The 19639-nt window shown below is 42.5% G+C and overlaps 1 protein-coding gene across 3 annotated transcripts; it reads left to right on the top strand.

The window, feature by feature from the left end:
- Positions 1 to 351: 351 nt before the first annotated feature.
- LOC138973842 (glycogen synthase kinase-3 beta-like) lies at positions 352 to 18467 on the top strand. 3 transcript variants are annotated; one of them, XM_070346550.1, is made up of 9 exons: positions 352 to 743; positions 5876 to 6066; positions 8512 to 8595; positions 10953 to 11063; positions 12558 to 12688; positions 14011 to 14117; positions 15175 to 15368; positions 16139 to 16325; positions 18220 to 18467. In XM_070346550.1, exons 1-9 carry the CDS (start codon positions 659 to 661, stop codon positions 18396 to 18398), a joined length of 1269 nt encoding a protein of 422 aa, XP_070202651.1. In that variant the 5' UTR covers positions 352 to 658; the 3' UTR covers positions 18399 to 18467. The 3 variants fall into 3 exon arrangements, with proteins under 3 accessions (XP_070202651.1, XP_070202652.1, XP_070202653.1); XM_070346551.1 differs by having other exon boundaries at positions 5694 to 6066; XM_070346552.1 differs by having other exon boundaries at positions 16139 to 16363; positions 18220 to 18354.
- Positions 18468 to 19639: the final 1172 nt, after the last annotated feature.

Raw genomic sequence — 19639 nt, 5'->3', positions numbered from 1 at the left:
CTGACCCGAGTTGTTGCAGATTTTTGTCGACTTGAAAGCAGACTTGCAAAGTAACGACAGGTAAAATAAAATGATTCTTCAAGGGTGATAAACGTCCACGAAACACGAACCAAGAGACTCAACGGTATGGTGTGAGAAAAAAACTTTACAAAGAAAAGAGCGAACACGGGAGCTACCCTCTCAGCTGGGCTGAGGTCTGTTTCTGCTGTGGAGTGCCCACAACTGATGACGTACTGAGACTTTGTGTAAGCAGTCGCTGCGGAGACGATCGATAATTTCCGTAATTCCACGGCAGCTTAGATGCTGCGTTTTGATTGGTTCCGACTTTTGCCGATTCAGGTTTCGCTAATACATCTCCCATCATTGTATGGAACTGATCAGCCATTGGAAACAAGCACACAAACCATCAAATTGTGCAGTTGTGGTGTATTTTACCTGGGATGAGTGTACGATATTTGTGTTTAGTAACGTTTTTACCTTCTAGGAATCTGGGAAACTACTCCAGATGCCCTAGCAGGAGGGCATCCTTGCCTTCGTGAGAGGTAGAATTTTGTACGATTTTGAGCAAGATCGGCCCTGGTTTCTCTTGAAATGTAACAGATCCCGTTGGATTACTGAGCGGAAGTGGGACTTTTAACTTACCAGAGCCTGGACTATAATGAGCGGACGGCCAAGAACAACATCGTTCGCTGAAGGGGCAAAGTCAGGATCAAACCAAGCCTTCGGAGGCATGAGGACTATCAGTAAGTATGAGGATTTTTTGGGTCAGCCATGCTGGTTAGACCTTCAAAGATGGCGGTCGATCAATCTTCTGCATCGGAAGACACTGGCATTTTAGTCTATTTTTCACTCTCACCAGTCATTTCGGGACCAATGTCTTAGTTCTTGAGAATGGTTATTATACTGAGGTGGTTTTTACGTGAGGCTGTCAGGTCGTTGTCCGCCGTCTGTCATTCTAGCGCACCAACTGTTGACTGATAATGAGGCTCTCTTTTTCGCCCTCAGGCGAATGGCCAAATTGATGTAAAGTTCTTACTCGTTTGGATAACTTTTTCGGGTACCTCACCCATGCTTTTGAACTTTGGAGTGAATTTTCTTCTTCCATTATGTCTGTCACGTTCACAATCACACTATTCCTGGGGGTGGCGTTTTCATGTGCAGAACAATGAACACAGAACAGTGGGCCAACAGGGTCAATGGACAAAGTCTTATTCCTCAGACAAACAGCAACACTTTGGAAATGTAGATTCTATGGTTAGGTTACAAGTTACATTATATGGCATGTGCAAAGGCTCCGCGTATATCATTATCAGCTTAACGAGAGTTTTGCATTTTTTCAGAAGAAATAATGTTCAAAATGAAAGTAGTCGCTGTTGATCAGGACATGTCTACACCAACAGGCTAAACAATTTGTGTTACTGTTAGTCTCCATAACCAGGTTATCATCATTTAAACCAACATCTATTGTGTTTGACAGCAGTAGTTAATTGACAATTTGCCAGACCATGTTGAAAAAGAAAGTAACACAAATTTGTCTGATTTAATTTTAACAATGACACAGAGTGACAGACTTTACACTTGCAATACCATTGTATTACAAACAGCACAAGTTTCTCTTTCTCATAACATTTTGTTTTGTTAAAGATTACAGATGTCTACAAACATCAGGAGTTAAGTCAATTTAACAACTTTGTTGTCGCCATACCAGCAGCCAGCTTTGTGATCAGTTTTAGTATCATTTAGTGATGTACACAGGGTTTCATCTACTAGTGCGCCCTGCGCCATTGGCGCATTAGATCTGAAAATGTCCCATCACAATTCCCTTCAGTGCGTCAAAGGGCGCATTGAGATTACGTACCACTGCACCACCAAATGTACACTTTACATCGGATTACACACATACACAGATAACACGATATAGCTGCTAATTCTCAGATGGCACCATATTGCACTATTTTGCATCTTTGGTCAAAAACGCATACATGCATCTTTGTCCCATCGGAATTTAGTTGAGGGGGACAAATGTCCCTTTGTCTTTCTCCCAGGCTAAACCCTGTGTACAGCTGTAGTGAACCAGTGCCGTTCTATAGAGTACTGTAGTGTAAGGCATGTGACAGGTTAGGTTACAACTTACATGACACTTGCTGCTTTCAAACATGAGTAATGGATTTATTTTTATTTTTGTGAATAATGGATATTGAGATTGAGAAACACAAGGGTAGCCGGTACAACTGGCAATAACTTCAAGTAACTGGAGACAAGATAAAGGGCATGTGCTTACAGTTACACTTTGCTTTTAGAATGGGATGCCTGAGGAGGGTAGCAATTCCCTTTGCTTAGTTCAGCTTTCTGACCTACTGGCAAGATAAAAGTTGGTCAGATACTTTTGTTTTCTCCCCACTCCCCATCCCACATCTCTCTATCTCTTTCTTTCCCTATGGAAATATGTAACTCTTCTGCCAATTGGTAAGCCAGTACTAAGCAAGCTCAGACAATACTGGGTGTGACTGCAAAGACCCTTCTTTGTCATCTTCTGTGGGGATGATTCCAGTTTTGGCTGAGTTGTGCAGCATCAGCAGGCAGTGTGTTGCAAGGGGAAAGGTCTGATTTAAAAGATAGTTTAGATGACTCCATCGTCCATGACATTCATATTGATGCTGCTTTGTTTCCTTCTTCTTCGTCTGTTCATGGGCTGAAGCTCCATAGTTTGGTCATGCTTTTGCAAGAGTGGGATTTTACGTGTATATTCTGTTTATACCCCGCCATTTAGGCATCCATACACTGTTTGGAGGATGTATGCTTGGTGTTTTCGTGTTTCTATAACCCACTGACCTTGGACATGGATTACATTTACAGGATCTTTTCCGTGCGCTCTTGGTCTCGTGCTTGCATGTACTCACAAAGGAGTATTTAAATATAAGGCATTAGCAGGTCCGCATGTAAGTTGACCTGGGAGATTAGAAAAATATCCACCCTGCTTTATAACCAGTTCGTCGCTGTGTTTGAATCCCAGTTACTATGAGTTTTGTGGAGCTGATGGGGCGCAACTCAGTAGACAGTGCACAGGCTTTAAAATCAGTTCGTTGCTTTCGACATGAGTTCAAATCCTAGGTTCAGTGTGAGATTTATTTCCCCGGTCAACCTTGTGCGGACTCGCTTAGTTGTCAGAACACCCCTGTGTGCACACATGCGCACAAGATTCAAAGCTCATAGCAAAAGTCTCACTCTCAGAGCTTGGAAACCATGAAACAACTGAATCGTGTTTTTCTTCTCATCATCATGATTGTATAGATCTGGATACTGTGACGATACAAGCTTAACAACACCAGTGTGTCAGAGAAGAGAGTCCCAGTGGGCTTGCTACTAGGGTTCGGGAAGTTTGTAAGAACTGCTGTTGCGATCTGGTTTCATCTTTCAGTTTGACCTGAAACGGAAGTGTGAAAACACATACCATGGCTTGTGGTTGTAAACCCCTGTAGGAGTCGACTTCAAGTTTCACTTCATTGCTGCGACGATGAGTGTTCGAATACCGGCCACGCCTGGTGGGTTAAGGTGGAGATTTTTCCGATCTCCCAGGTCAACTTATGTGCAGACCTGCTAGTGCCTTATCCCCCTTCGTGTGTACACGCAAGCCCAAGACCAAGTGTGCACGGAAAAGATCCTGTAATCCATGTCAGAGTCAGGCATTCGAACACACAACCTTCCGCTTTGGAGTTCGGCGTCTTACCACCAAGCCATTGCGTCAAATACAGGGCTTAGACTTCATGTGTTCATTTTTTTTCATGTGATTGGTACAATGGTAGTTGTTTTCCAGTTCAATGATTGGTTTTTAGTGGTTTATTTCTATGGTTCATGGACACAGAAACAAAGCACTATGTGTCACTTTTATTCTGTTGTCTACTTCCTTCAAGTTTTAACAGCCTGTCTTTACCTTTATGACACCCTTTTGATCAGAATAACTAACACTGAGAGTTATGCCGAACCAATTTCCTGACACCCGAGAGAATAACAAGCATTGGAATTTGAAAAGGACATGCAACTTTCATTCTCAAAACAGGATGACCGCGGCAAGCTCTCATTCTCCATGGCACTCTAACAGTAACAGTAACAAACTCTATTTACAATCACAATTCACATGCTCACCAATTTTCAGTGCAAAACTTTAGTTAAGTTCAACTTAAGGAGGTGGCTGGACGTCTAGAGTGCCTTTTCTTGGTTGGTGTTTTTTTTTTTTACTGTTTTCATGGTTGGTGGTCTCTTCACATCAGCATAACAGCCATTCTCTCTGGCCACTGGTCTTGTAGTTGTAACTAAGGAGTGGGAAGTCAGTTGACGCACATACTGTGGTCAGGGACATGCACTGATTCATTGTTTGTGTGAGGGGGGTGGGGAGTGAAGGTGGCAGTGACCTGGAGGTTGGAGGTCATTCGTGGTGTCCCTGTCAGGGTCACTCCTGTGATGGATGACCACCATGCCCCTCCTGGATTCTTCAGCAGCAGGAGAGAGGGAGGGGGAAGAGTTGTTGTCCAGTAACTTTCACTTAAGTCTTAACTTAGCAATAGCTAAAGTAGGTGTCAACCTAACAACTAGGAAGTACAAATGGCAGCATTATTGGTTGTTGAAGGTGAAGATGTGGGTCACTTTGTGTGGCTTTCTGGGGTTGTCATCCTTTTGGAATTGGGAATATGCTGTGTGTTGACTGTTATTTCAAACTCACAGTTGAATAGTTTCCACGGTCTTCAGCTGTCTTCTTTCTCAGTTGCTCTTAGTTATTTGTGTCTGTGTGCTTTCAATCATGCCAGTCGCCAAAGACCTTACAAGAGTAACTTAACTGAATCTTATTCTTAGTTTGGTTTTTGCTTCAACGCTGTAACAATAAGACTGAGGGAGGCTTCTACTAGGATTCGTATCGGCTGAACTGGATTGTGGTCATGTTTGTGAAGTGGGTTGAGCAGATCCTCGCTTTGAGGCGAGAACGCCCTGAGCCAGGAGGTAAGCAGGGATGGTGCTAGGTCGAAATAGAATGCGCAGGGCATAGGCAATGATGTGCACAAAAGGCTTCGCAGAGCAATTGTTTTGTGTACTGACTTTTTGCATGTAGAAAATAACCTTTTGTGTAAGAGTTGTTTTTATTGCCAGAGAATAACTTCAATAGGAGATGCAACGACAACAGTATGCATTATCATCATTGGTCTAGGAGCTTTTAAAAGGCACATTGTTTTTGTGTCTGCCATACGTGTTGCAGTGGGAAAAAAACACTTCAACAAATTTACAAATGTGTCAAATACTGTGTGTGGATGTGATCCTTGGTTAGCAGTGACAGTGACACTGCCAGTGTCTTCCTAGGGCGCTCTAGTTGCTGATGAGGTTTGGGTGTCATTTGAGGGGTTTGAGTGTGAACCTTGTTTTATCCCATGACCTGCCTCTTTGTCTCTGTTACTATGATTGCACAGTATTCACTCTTTACCCAGGTCTGAGAAATGATTGCAGTACTTAGGGAACTTGCTATTTAACACTGCTCTTGAGTTAAATAATTTGATTACATTTTCTTAATTTATGTGTACAAATCACTATCAGTCAGTGCATGTTGTTGATAACATTTGACTAACCTTCTCTCCTGACAGACTTGAAGTATGCTGCAAGTGCAAGAAGCTTACAGTAACACTACAGGTCTGTATTTGTTTCTCTTGCAGGGCAAAGATCACACAGGATGCATGTCAACGCTTATTGTATATTTTCGCAATGCTACTTCGCCGCCTAGAAACAAAGAGAGAGAGACTTGCTTGCTTGCTTGCCACGTACTCTTGACTCGGTGGTGGTGGCTGTGACTGACTCAGTGTGAGGATAACCATGACAACGCCAGTTCTTGCTTCAGGTAAAGATGGGGGCAAGGTCACCACGGTGCTGGCCACCTCGGGCCAGGGCCCCGACCGACCCCAGGAGGTCAGCTATACAGACGCTAAGGTCATCGGCAACGGTTCGTTTGGAGTGGTGTACCAGGCCAAGCTAGTGGACACATCAGAGCTCGTAGCCATCAAGAAAGTGCTGCAGGACAAACGGTTCAAGGTGGGTCACGACAGTATGGCTACAATTTACAAAGCAGTTGTTTTTTTTTTTTGGTTTTGTTTCATCTACTTTATTATCTCATGTAAGGAAAATTTGTTCCGCTGCCTTCCAGTAGAAAGCTAGCAGCAACAAGAGTGGCGCTACCAAGGTGTATGCGTGTTTAGGAGTAATCAGCCACCTGCATTTAGGGCAGAAGGACCGAGGTTTTTTACATGGGACATGGATACCGTCTCTTAGTCTGCACCAAAATTTGACCCATGTAATGTATACATGTCCCGCCTTGAATTGGAACTCGCCACCCAAGGATCACAAGTCCAGTGCTCTAGGAACTGAGCTGCCTAGCCGCCTTGTTATTCAACAGCAACTCCCTTCCCAACAAAGAACACTTCAGAGGAAGACCTGACACGTATCTATCTTGTAGTCATGTCCTCTCCTTGAGAAGTCTGAACCAAAGTAGAGTCAATCAGTAAATGAGGAAGGCTTATCCAGTGGTATTGAACTGGAGGTGCTCCAAGAAATGTCAGGCACACATCACTTGCACCCATCATCCCATGGCAGCTCTTCTGTACTGTAGGGTCCACTGGTTCAATTGAAATGACGGTTTGTGTGTAGAGCTAGACCCTATTTTTCTTGTCTTACCTCATGTGTTTTCCCGACATGATACAATTACAAAGCTGCTCATTCATCCACAAAAGTGTCATGTCACTTTTGCAAAAAGATTCCATTTCAAGGTTGGCTGCACTCTTGTTGACCTTATTTTGGTCCGCCTTTTCGTGGTTCATCAGGCATGGGAATTGTCCGCCGAATGGCGGATTTCCGCCGAATTTTTTTTTTGTTCCGCCGAAAATGCAAAAGTGTCCGCCGAAAAAATAAAGCACACAAAAAAAGCACGTGTTACTTTGGCCTTTGCGCAAAAGCCCGCGAAAACTTTCCGTACTTTGTTTACGCACTGCTACCGCCCGCCTCAGTTATTGAACTTTTATGTTTGAAAGTAAACCAGATTGCTCAGATTGTGTTACAAGTTACATTTTTCTGTTTGTCTCAACAGATAAAAAATTTTTCAAATTTAAACCATATATAATACATGTAAGCAAAATTTGGTACATTTTTGTACTAAAAACTCTGATTCTATAAACAGAATTTAATGGCAAACTTGGAGCTCAGATGACACCAGATTGCACCATCTGGGTTCTTTGGAGAAAAAAATTTCCGGGGGGGCATGCCCCCGGACCCCCCTGGTAAGGCTAGGCGCTTCGCGCCGTCGACTTGACGCTTTGCGTCTTCAGTTATAAATTTTCCGCCTTTTTTACAATTTTCAATTCCCATGCCTGGTTCATGAAACGCAGGGTGGTGATGCAGTATGACAAATTTATTGTGTAGGATTTCCCTCAAGCTAATCGGGCTGATGTTGTGCACCATTACAACGAAAATCTACATTCAGCCATTTGCATTGGGTTTTAAGTTAGATGTGTGTAGTTTTCAAAGTGGAATGGTTTTTTGACTCACATGCGAAGCAAAAGTGAGTCTATGTACTCACCCGAGTCGTCCGTCCGTCCGTCCGGCCGTCCGGAAAACTTTAACGTTGGATATTTCTTGAACACTATTCAGTCTATCAGTACCAAATTTGGCAAGATGGTGTATGATGACAAGGCCCCAAAAAACATACATAGCATCTTGACCTTGCTTCAAGGTCAAGGTCGCAGGGGCCATAAATGTTGCCTAAAAAACAGCTATTGTTCACATTTTCCCCATTTTCTCTGAAGTTTTTGAGATTGAATACCTCACCTATATATGATATATAGAGCAAAGTAAGCCCCATCTTTTGATACCAGTTTGGTTTACCTTGCTTCAAGGTCAAGGTCACATGAGCTCTTCAAAGTTGGATTGTATACATATTTTGAAGTGACCTTGACCCTGAACTATGGAAGATAACTGTTTCAAACTTAAAAATTATGTGGGGCACATGTTATGCTTTCATCATGAGACACATTTGGTCACATATGATCAAGGTCAAGGTCACTTTGACCCTTATGAAATGTGACCAAAATAAGGTAGTGAACCACTAAAAGTGACCATATCTCATGGTAGAAAGAGCCAATAAGCACCATTGTACTTCCTATGTCTTGAATGAACAGCTTTGTGTTGCATGACCTTGGATGACCTTCACCTTGGGTCAAGGTCACATTGTATTTTGGTAGGAAAAATGTCTAAAGCAGTTCTTAGTGTATGATGTCATTACTAGGTTTAGTTATTTGACCTTGACCCTGAAGGTCAAGGTCATGTAAAGGTCAAGGTCAAGCATGTGAGTCGTATGGGCTTTGCCCTTCTTGTTTTTTTTTTAAGTTAAACTCCTTTAACTTTTAAGCTTTTTGTTTTGATTGTCCCAAACTGTGTTTTGTGAATACGTACAGTAAAATTGATCTGTGGTTGTTTATCTGTGTGCAGAATCGAGAACTACAGATTATGCGCAAACTGGAACATCAAAATATTGTAAAGCTCAAATTCTTCTTTTATTCTTCTGGTGAAAAGGTGAGTGCTGTTCCTGACCATGTCTCTTTTCTTTCTCTTATAAAATGTCCATTCTGTGAGGCGAGGGAGAGCAGCATGTCGTAAGAGGCGACTAACGGATTCTGTTTCTCCTTTTACCCTTGTTAAGTGTTTCTTGTATAGAATATAGTCCATTTTTGTAAAGATTTTAGTCAAGCAGTATGTAAGAAATGTTAAGTCCTTTGTACTGGAAACTTGCATTCTCCCAGTAAGGTCATATATTGCACTACGTTGCAAGCCCCTGGAGCAAATTTTTGATTAGTGCTTTTGTGAACAAGAAACAATTGACAAGTGGCTCTATCCCATCCCCCTCCCCATCCCCCCCCAACCCCCCTTCCCCCGTCGCGATATAACCTTTGTGGTTGAAAACGACGTTAAACACCAAATAAAGAAAGAGGCGAGGGAGAGAGAAAGTGAGAGTGTCACGTTTCACTATATCACTTAAGGTGATTATGAAACGGTTAGTTACTACTAACTAACTAACCACACCACGATCCACTCTCGCAGTCATACAATTAAATAGAGACAACAAAAGTATAAGTTTCAGACGCCTGTTTATGTAAAAACTCGCCACCTCCCTCGAGACTTCACTCAAAATATGTTCTTTTTTTTACGTTCACAAAACGTAAAACCCAATGGTCACTGACAAAATGCCAGTTAGAATATAGAAAATTATAGTAACACGCTGATCCTGTGTAAAGATAAGAAAATACGACTGTTCTGCTCCAAAAGTGCTAGTTCATGCAGGTGTCACACACCCCACGTCGTCACTACTCGAAAATAATCACAGATAGCATAAATGACAACGGTGGTCAACGGGGTGCATAAGACATGGTGCACTTAGCTTTCTTTGGCCACTGGGTGGACGGCCTGTAATTAGTCTTTTAGCCCCCACAACTGCTCCGTCGAATGAAGTGCTGGTTAGCGTGGTGACGAAGCAGGGAACTGTGGAGGCATCAGGCGCCGCACCCAGTCGCTGGTTAGCTGGTTAGCCGGTTCGCTGGTTAGCTGGTTAGCCGGTTCGCTGGTTAGCCGGTTTGCTGGTTAACACGTCTGCAGCTAGCAGTGTCCCGCAAAAGGCAGCCGAACAGAAGTTAGGAAAAGGCTGCAAACAGAAAGCATCGGTGCACTAAACATGTCAGCTACCCCTCACCCTCCACCTTTAAACATGTCATCTTTACATATCTCATCGAGCACGTGGGCCTGCACAAATGGACTTTTCACAACAACAAAACAGCCGATTTCCGTCCTTCTCTCCCTATCTGCAAAAACCATATACAGATGAGTATTTTAGCGTCACAGAGAGCAAATTATGCGCTAACCTGGAAAGAACAACAGAGAGTATTTCATTCCACAAACACAGACTCGTCAACAGCGTTATATAATGATTTATTACCTCAAACAGCCTATGAATGTAGCACTCTCATGGAAGCAAAACCCGCTTCCTCCCTGGAATGGCCTCTGTTCGTCAACAGTGACAACAACATCCAAAAAACCCTTGCCGAATACTTATGCGAAGACCATCGCACGGCGAAGGAAAATTGACGACTCGTCCTCAGCGAACATGTGGCGGTGAGAAGGTGATATCTCGTTGAAGTTCCTCTAGAGTGCCCGAATATTCTATTCGGTGAAGACCCTCATACTCTAGAAACCGCTGTATCGATCCTTCTCCTCTTGTCGCTGAGTGTAAAGTGTCCAGTTATAGTGTCTCAGACAGACAACCTTGACAATAACACGTGACTAACCTTGTCACATATCAAGTTCAGCTATCCACAATTCTGCCTCGCAAAGCAGAATTACCCCCGAAAAATCCGTGCGGCACAATCTCCGCGTGCTCTGCGCTGTCAGCAAAACTCTGCCGTATAGCCCCGACTCACGCACAGGCGCTTTCAGTCGCAATTGACCAAGAGAAGGCACCCCACTGAGTGACACTTTCTTGGTCTATGTCATTAGATCGTGACAGAGAGAGAGAGAGTGTATGTGGGAGGGAAGGGACAAAACAATGCCAGTGTGAAGCCAAGGCATTTGTTGGTTTAGAATTAGAGATTTTTTTGTGCTCAGTTTTGCAGGTAGCATATTTTGCTTATGAATTAAAAGCGTAATGAAGTCATTGAAGAGGATCTTCCAGTTTTTAAATAGGAACGCTTTGTTTGAAATCTGAAATAGATCGACTTCTAACGTTCCGAGACTTCCAATTTGTTTTCTGTCTCTCAGTCACAGTCTCCCTTGCTTTCTATTTTTTTTTTTTTTTTTTTTTAGATTTCTAAGCATTTTCTTTGTGTTTGTGTGTGTGTATTGTTAATGTTACACTGCTGACTATTCTTTTTTCTTGTTTTCAGAAAGACGAGGTGTTCCTAAACCTAGTGTTAGAGTATGTTCCTGAGACAGTGTACCGTGTAGCACGCCACTACAGCAAATCCAAACAGACCATACCAATACTCTACATCAAAGTAAGTATCGCTGGGTACTTTGGTTATAGCCTTGCATCCCTTTTCATTTGTGATAACATTGAATCATTACAGTTTTTTTTAACACTGGTTTCTAAACTTAGAAACGTGACCGTTTCATGAATAATTGGCCGATAACAATAAAAATGTACTCAACAGAAAACAGCAACAAGAACAAATGAACATGGACTAGTTTTGACTTTCGTCTTCACCATCAAAAGAACAACAAGGAACTGAAAAGAAGAGCAGACAGAGACAGAGCATGAAGAGAATGAGCAAAGAAGAATACACATTTGATTGTTATCTTGTTAGTTCCCCTCACCCACAGCCCCTTGTTCCATTTCACTACTGTATTTGACGGATTACAAGACGCACCGTTTTATAAGCCGCACCCCCGACTTTTAACCCAAAAATTGGGACGAGCCACGTATAGGCCGTGTCACTATATTAGCCGCCGTCGAAAAAAATATAATCAGATCGTGTCAATCAATCAAAACAACCAGGCAAACGAAAGTACGGTATTTGGCGAAATCGGCTCCGAGAATGAACAAGTGAAACAAAGAAGAAAAGTGAAAAAGTTTGAAGAAAAATATCACACACACAATTTGTAACCAACACACACATGTAGTCCCGCCCAGAATAAGCTTTTTTGGGACGATTTACGACTTTTGCGCACATTTCGAGCAGACGAAAACACAACATGGCGGCTCTCGCTCCTCCAACTATCGCGAGACACAAAAAAACCTAAATCTCGCGAGATCCTGATACATCCGGTGTTTCTCTGTACGCTATCTTGTCACGACGACTTGTTGACAAACGAAGATTCGCGAAAGAAAGAGAAAAGCGTCGAGTCTTGAGTAGAGAGCTAATAAAGTACCGGTAATCGCTAATCGAGCGAAATGAAAATCCGCGGCGACTTCCATTAGGTGAACGCTATTCAAGTTTAGGTAACGTTTTAGCCGCATCTTTTTATAAGCCGCAATGCGATTTTTTTTTTTAAAGTCGCTGCTTGTAGTCCGTCAAATACGGTAATTGGCCTGTTTGCGCGCACGTTCATCTACTCTTGAGAAAGAGGGCGAGACACAAAATTAGCTTGATGAGACAAATCAAAGCCTTTTGCCAAAGTTGATTTGGGCATGCTCTGTAATAAGGATAATGATAAATCAAGTCAGTCTAAATATTTTACAGATCTAGACTCAACTATTTAATTACAGTTTTTGTGTCTCAATGTTACGTTTTTTACCTTCTGAAGAAGATGTTTAGATCTGCAATGGTTGAGATTATTCTATTTCCAGCCTAGCAGCAGGATTCTAGAACTGGTAGAGGGTTTTGAAATGGTACATGTATTTTGGTTGGGGAAAGAAGCCTTTTAGGACTTTGTTGTTTAATCATTCAAGCTGTTTGGCATACAATGATACATGTGTATTTGTTTCTAATTGTTGGAGCTGTTTTGCACATGTTTGGAAATGCTGTAATAGAGTTATGGTGTTGTTTCAGCTGTACATGTACCAGTTGTTTCGCAGCCTGGCCTACATTCACTCACAGGGCGTGTGTCACCGCGACATCAAGCCACAGAATCTACTGCTTGACCCGGAGACTGGTGTGCTCAAACTCTGTGATTTTGGAAGGTAAAACTAAAACCACAAACAAGTCGCGTAAGGCGAAAATACAATATTTAGTCAAGTAGCTGTCGAACTCACAGAATGAAACTGAACGCAACGCAACGCAGCAAGACCGTATACTCGTAGCATCGTCACTCCACCGCCCGTGGCAAAGGCAGTGCACGTGGAATTGACAAGAAGAGCGGGGTATTCGTTGCGCTGAGAAGGATAGCACGCTTTTCTGTACCTCTCTTCGTTTTAACTTTCTGAGCGTGTTTTTAATCCAAACATATCATATCTATATATTTTTGGAATCAGGAACCGACAAGGAATAAGATGAAAGTGTTTTTAAATTGATTTTGAAGAAAAAAAATTGATAATAATTTTTATATATTTAATTTTCAGAGCTTGTTTTTAATCCGAATATAACATATTTATATGTTTTTGGAATCAGCAAATGATGGAGAATAAGATAAACGTAAATTTGGATCGTTTTATAAATTTTTTTTTTTTTTTTACAATTTTCAGATTTTTAATGACCAAAGTCATTAATTAATTTTTAAGCCACCAAGCTGAAATGCAATACCGAACCCCGGGCTTCGTCGAAGAGTACTTGACCAAAATTTCAACCAATTTGGTTGAAAAATGAGGGCGTGACAGTGCCGCCTCAACTTTCACGAAAAGCCGGATATGACGTCATCAAAGACATTTATGAAAAAAACGTTCGGGGATTTCATACCCAGGAACTCTCATGTCAAATTTCATAAAGATCGGTCCAGTAGTTTAGTCTGAATCGCTCTACACACACACACACACGCACACACACACACACGCACGCACATACACCACGACCCTCGTTTCGATTCCCCCTCGATGTTAAAATATTTAGTCAAAACTTGACTAAATATAAAAATGGAATTGGCAATGATTTAATTTTTTTGTCCACGTCTGATGTTGAATCGGTTCAACCAAAGATACTATAAAAGATAGATTGCTCACTCAAGACGAATAGTGCAGCCATCTCAAACACCTAAAAATTAACAGAATTGAAAATGCATCATCCACCGTTTCAGTCACATAGTGCAAGCATAAAAACTTGGACATGCTGGAAGATAAAATAGGATGCACAGAATGGCATTCCTTCTCTTCACCGTGACTAAACTGGTTGCTTGAAATTGCTTCATATAATGGAGTTATGATATTGTTTCAACTGTATGTTGTTTTAAGTTGCTTTAGTTCCCAGAGCTAACAAAAATGTTTAGTGGGAGGCTGTATGGAGATTGCAGTTAAGTTGTGTGTGGGTTTGGACGCAATTCATTGATCATATTATTTTCGTTTTGTGCTTACAGTGCCAAAGTATTAGTACGTGGGGAGCCCAATGTATCTTACATCTGTTCCCGTTACTACCGGGCGCCGGAGTTAATATTTGGTGCCACGGACTACACATGTCAGATAGGTGAGTTTCCTTCAGTATCTGTGCTAGCAGTTTAGACATACCTGTCTAAAGGTTCCAGATATGGAAATGAAGTTTCGAAAGGGATGGTGTGGTGATCTCATTGTTCAGATGCTAGTTTGAAATTATTGTTTTGTTATCCTGTTTTCAGGCCTTAAAAGTTAAATGTGTGCAACTACACAGAATTGTTTTTGTAATGGTCATTCTCATAGTTTCAGGGACAACCTTACTCTAATTTGATCTATTCTAGTATTGAAATTTAAAATATTGGAAACCAATCCAGTGTTTTTCTCAGGCCTTCGTCTTCGGTTATTTACTCATACTTCTTTTATATGATGTATTGTTCTGGCCCCAGGCCAGTCGAATGTTCGATAGTTTTGACACACGGCATGTCGTTTGTCACAACATATTTTTTTGGCCAGGACATTTTGACCAATATTTAATTTGAATCCAGGTCCAACTGACCTCTGTGTCTGTGTACAAAAATGCCAATCAGCAACCAATGACAGCTTGTTGATATTTTCCTGGAAGCCTTTCTCCAGTAAACATAGCATAATCAGAAAAGGCTTTCTCTTGTTCTGACTGTCTGCTTTACCAGAGTGGTTGGTGAGGACGAACAATAACATTTTGTGAAGAAATGAAATCAATGCTGGTTTAGAAAAGGGCTAGTGGTATCACAGTTGGGGTATTTATGTTCAGTGGAACCCCCCCCCCCCCCCCCCCCAATCCCCCACCCTTTTAAGACCCCCCTCAGGATTGAAGACCAACCCTATTTTTTCGCGCGACCCTAGACTTTTTTTTGGCATTTGGGGGAAAAAAAGAAAGAAGAAAATTTTTTTTTAAAAAAAGGCTTTGTGTTTGGGAAAAATAACTTAAAAATATGTTTTTTGGAAGAAAACCGACCTACCGACCCTATTTTTTTTGCCTGTGTTACCGTAAACAGACTTTTTTTGTGTGTGGCCTTATAACCTTTTTTAAGACCTGATTTTTTTCAGATTTTGGGAGATCTAAAAAGTTAATTCCACTGAGCATTATTTTGACTTATGGACTTGCGTTGCAGACGTCTGGTCAGCGGGGTGTGTCCTAGCGGAGTTACTGCTCGGTCAGCCCATCTTCCCCGGTGACAGCGGCGTGGACCAGCTGGTGGAGATCATCAAGGTCCTGGGCACGCCCACACGTGAACAGATCCGCGAGATGAACCCCAACTACTCAGAGTTCAAGTTCCCACAGATCAAAGCCCACCCGTGGACCAAGGTAGGCTGCCTTTCACTCGATATTTGTGTGTGTGTGTGTGTGTGTGTGTGTGTATTTGTGCGAGCCTGTTTCAATGTAATCTTCATCTTAACTTTATTGCAAATAAACATTGATAGCTCCATAGCCTATTAGGGCGCAAATAAACATTGATAGCTCCATAGCCTTTTTGAGCGCCAACACATGACTTGGCGACCCTCAAGTAATCTCTAAGCTACGCTTCCTGTCCAACATGTTGATCTGCTAGGAATGATTTGATGGTTCTTGCATATAGGCAAATGTAACACACTGAAATTAAAGTCAGCAGACCTTGAAAATTTAATTGAACCGTTTGCAAATGACATAAAAGCAGATGTGAACTAGTTGTGTTTCCTCAAAAAGCAAAGCCTCCAGTTAGATATCGACGTCATCATGGAATTTTGGCGGAACTCATTTTAGACAGCTTTTCAGATTAGATTATTATTTAGATTATTTTTATCATGAAATAGTGTTTATATTTTTTCCTGGTAGTGGCATGGACAGAGAAATATAAGAATGTTAAATCATGTCTTGTCCATCGTATTTTAGGAAATGTTTCTCATTGAGAATGATTTACTTGGTCAAAAACACAAAAACTTTTAAATCAACAAGAATCAAGTTGCGCCCAAATTCCAAGACGACGACGATATGTAACTCCTTTCTTGTTTCAGTTAATCAGTCTTGTGCCTGCTTCTCTTTGGATCATCTATCTCTGATATCACTGGTGCTGACTGTGATTTAACCGCCTTTTTCAGGTGTTCCGACCGCGCACTCCATCGGAGGCCATTCAGCTGGTGAGTCGCTTGCTGGAGTACACTCCGTCCGCACGCATCCAGCCCATGGAGGCCTGCGCCCACGCTTTCTTTGACGAACTGCGTGACCCCACGACCCGTCTGCCCAATGGCCGAGACCTGCCCCCCCTTTTCAACTTCACCACCAATGGTCAGTGAGAAAAAGGGTTGGCTGTTGAATTTACCCAGGTCTGTTTTAATATTATATTATATATTATGACATAGTTGTATGTACCGGATTTCAGGCAGTTTGGTCAATTATTTGGCAGGGAGGGGGGGGAAGAAATGTAATTTTGAGTCGTAAAAGAGTTACTTTGTAGTCTTGAGTCGAGCGTTTGAAAATGCCTGAGCCTGAAGGCGGGTGTATCTCCAGACCTGTTTACCGGTACGATTTGGGCGTATTTTGTACGCCAAATTATTATCGGTACGCAAATACGCGACACACGCACAAAATACGCCTAAGAAAAAGTCTAGAATACGTTTTCCGGTGTTGGTGTGCTGATTACGGGATGGTACAACAGATACCGGTTTCGGTCAAAGGGAGATAACCATGACAGCGAGTCTTCAGCTGTGGAAACCTTGTTCAGTTGTTGGCACGTGCGATCGTCTGGACAATCGTGGCAAAATGAAGCGGATAAATGGGCCAGTTTCGGATGACTGTACCAAATCTAAACAGCAGAAGCAGCAGATTTTCTTGGAGAAATATAAGAAAGAGCCTGGAATTGTGGAGTCTACTATGGGAAAAAGTCATGCACACTGCAAGTAAATCAGATTTTTCCGTTGCCCATGTTGGGAAATATGACATCGAACAACACTGCAGTTCCAAAACTCACCTGGACAAGGTTGCTGCAAAGAAATCCGCTGAAAGCTGCCAAGGAGTTATGAAGTTCATTCCCGCAAAGCAAATCCTGCCAGAAGAAAAGGCTGTAGTCTGTGCTAAAGCAATGTTTTCTGAGATGATTGTAAAAATGAACTTACCACTGTCAACCGCAGATGTTATTTCACGAACTTCATCTTTTCATTATCAATCTGTTTGGAAGACACTGGTTATAATGCTATAAACTGACAGGTAAATAAAATTGTTTTATCCCTGTTGTATTGGAAGGAGTTAAATTCTGAAAGTGTTCACAAGACATGCTATTACTACACAAACACGTTTGCACCTACGCATACATTTTCCCAAGCCCATATGGCTTTGCTTGCAAAGTACACCAACTTTTTGAAAAATACACTCAACTTTTTGGGAAAGTACTCTTGCTTCGGGTTTAGGTTAAACAGGTCTGTATCTCACACTTCTTGGTATCAGTCTGCCTTAGAGATGACGACGACAGATGGCCAGAATAGCGCGCTGCATTTTCCTGCATAGAACTAAGGCGCGTCTGCCGCGACGGTGCCTGAGTTAAACATTGTAAGGCACTGCTCACAGCCCAGCACACGGCACTGTAAACATTCCCCGTTTCTTCACCTCTCTCGCCACCATCCGCCCTACCCTTGGTCTCATGCCTGTTTGTATCTCATTGCATGGGTGTTACTCTTCCGGCTTTTGCCGGATTTCCGGTTTTTGAAAAAATCTGAAGCCGGAAATTCCGGTTTTCCGGGTTTTCAAAAACAAAAACAAAAAAAATGCTTCGTTTCGCTAAGTTGAAATAACGAGCAGCGGTTCCGATCCCACTTTTGACACCGGTTCGCGTGCTTTCTCGGTTCGCTCCCTTGGATTTGCCGCCATCTTGCTTATTATGATTTGGTTTCGTCGGTGTCCAGAAACTTTCTTTCAAACTTGAGCATTTTGGACCCCTGCCTTTCAGGTTTTTTGATTTTTCCCAGTAACACCCATGTCATTGTATTGTGGTCCCCTTACCCCTTGGCATTCAACATATGAGATCCTGATTCTTTGACAGAGGGAGGTGAACTTGTGAATGTGATGCTTCTTCATATTTGTTCAAATATGTTTATGTTCAAATAATTATCATTCATTTGTTAATTTCTTCATTTATTTATTTGGTTATTTACGATTAACACCCTCCTTTATTTCATTTCATGAACAGAGCTGGCCATAGCCCCAGGACTGAACGCCAGCTTAATACCTCCTCACGCCCGCTCGGCTCAAGCCGACCCCCCGGCCGCCCAGGCGGGCAAAGAGGGAGCCAACTCTGGAGGCCAGCAGACAGGGGAGGCCAGTGGGGGACAGGCCACGGGGGCCCAAGCACCAGGAACGTCAGCATGATGAGAGTGGAAGCGTTAGCCGTCTTTCCCTGCAACTCCTCCCACCCTCCATCCCATCCACCCACCTGCCCCCTCCCCCCCCCCCCCCCCCCCAGCACCCCACCCCCACTCTCTTGTTTCTTCATGTCTGAGGCTTGGCTGCTGGGGAAAAAACTATGTGTACGTGCATTGACTCTGAGCATTACAGTGTAGTGAAAGTGAGCTTGTGTTCTCCCTCGCTACCCCTCTCACCCCCCCCCCCCCCCCTCCCTCTCTCTCTCTCTCTCCCTCTCTCGCTCTTGAATCATTTTTGAGAGACAGAAGGCACCTTATTCTTCTTCAACGTTTGCCATCTGATTTATTGATTAGAGGTTTTGATGAGTGGTTATTTTAACTGTTTGCTGTTTTTAACGTAAGTTACAGGAGCAGAAGTTGCTGCCTGCACAGCAGTGACTGTTAAAAAAGGCTTGGGTTTCAGAAACGCACATAGAACAGTGTGCGAAAGTGGAAACAATATCAGACGAAAGTTTAACAAAATATTAAAAGGCGAAAAAATTAGTTGCTCAGCAGGGAATGACTGTCTGAGTTGACTAGTTGTGAGCATTTAAAGGCGTTGAAGACGTGTGCTCTGTGCATTTCTCATCTTCTGTTCTGTTGGGCGTTGATTGAATAACACTGTGCACCCCCACCTGTCTGTTTGTCCTTTAATGATAATAATATGGGAAAAGTGAGAATGCGTCCTAAATTTGTGAGGCTGAGAAGAGGTTGCTTTGGTGGGGTTATTTGTCAATGAATCGTTTTGTCTGTTCGCTGACTACGGTCAGTTTGCACGTTTCATCTGCCTTCCCATGTTTCGAGGCTTTGCGTGTTTTTGTACACTTTCTGTTTCTGTGCTGCTTCTCTCAACCTTTTTTTTTCTTTTTAATATGCCGCCACCACCACCCCCACCACTGTCACCCCTCTTCCGCCCCCACCCCCTCAGGCCTCTGCAAGTGCATGGGTTGTTCATTGTCATTTTTCATAGCGGCTGATTGCCCCTTTTGACGGATGGATGTTCAGGAGATTTTTGTTAAGCCTGAGAATGCATGTGGGTGGAAAACAGAGACGAGAAAGAGAGAGAATGTGTATGTTTGTGTGCGAACATCTGTGTGCATGAACTGTGGCTGGTAGTCGATAGTTTGCTCATATGTGATCATCGATGCGCAGAAAATGTTTTTATCATGAAAGTTAATGTTTCTCGTGCCAGCAGTTTTTAAAGAAAGC

The sequence above is a fragment of the Littorina saxatilis genome, linkage group LG8 (genome assembly GCF_037325665.1).
Source record: "Littorina saxatilis isolate snail1 linkage group LG8, US_GU_Lsax_2.0, whole genome shotgun sequence".
Lineage (NCBI taxonomy): Eukaryota > Metazoa > Mollusca > Gastropoda > Littorinimorpha > Littorinidae > Littorina > Littorina saxatilis.
The sequence above is the reverse complement of the archived record's forward strand: the minus strand, read 5'-3'. Positions and strand labels throughout refer to the sequence as shown.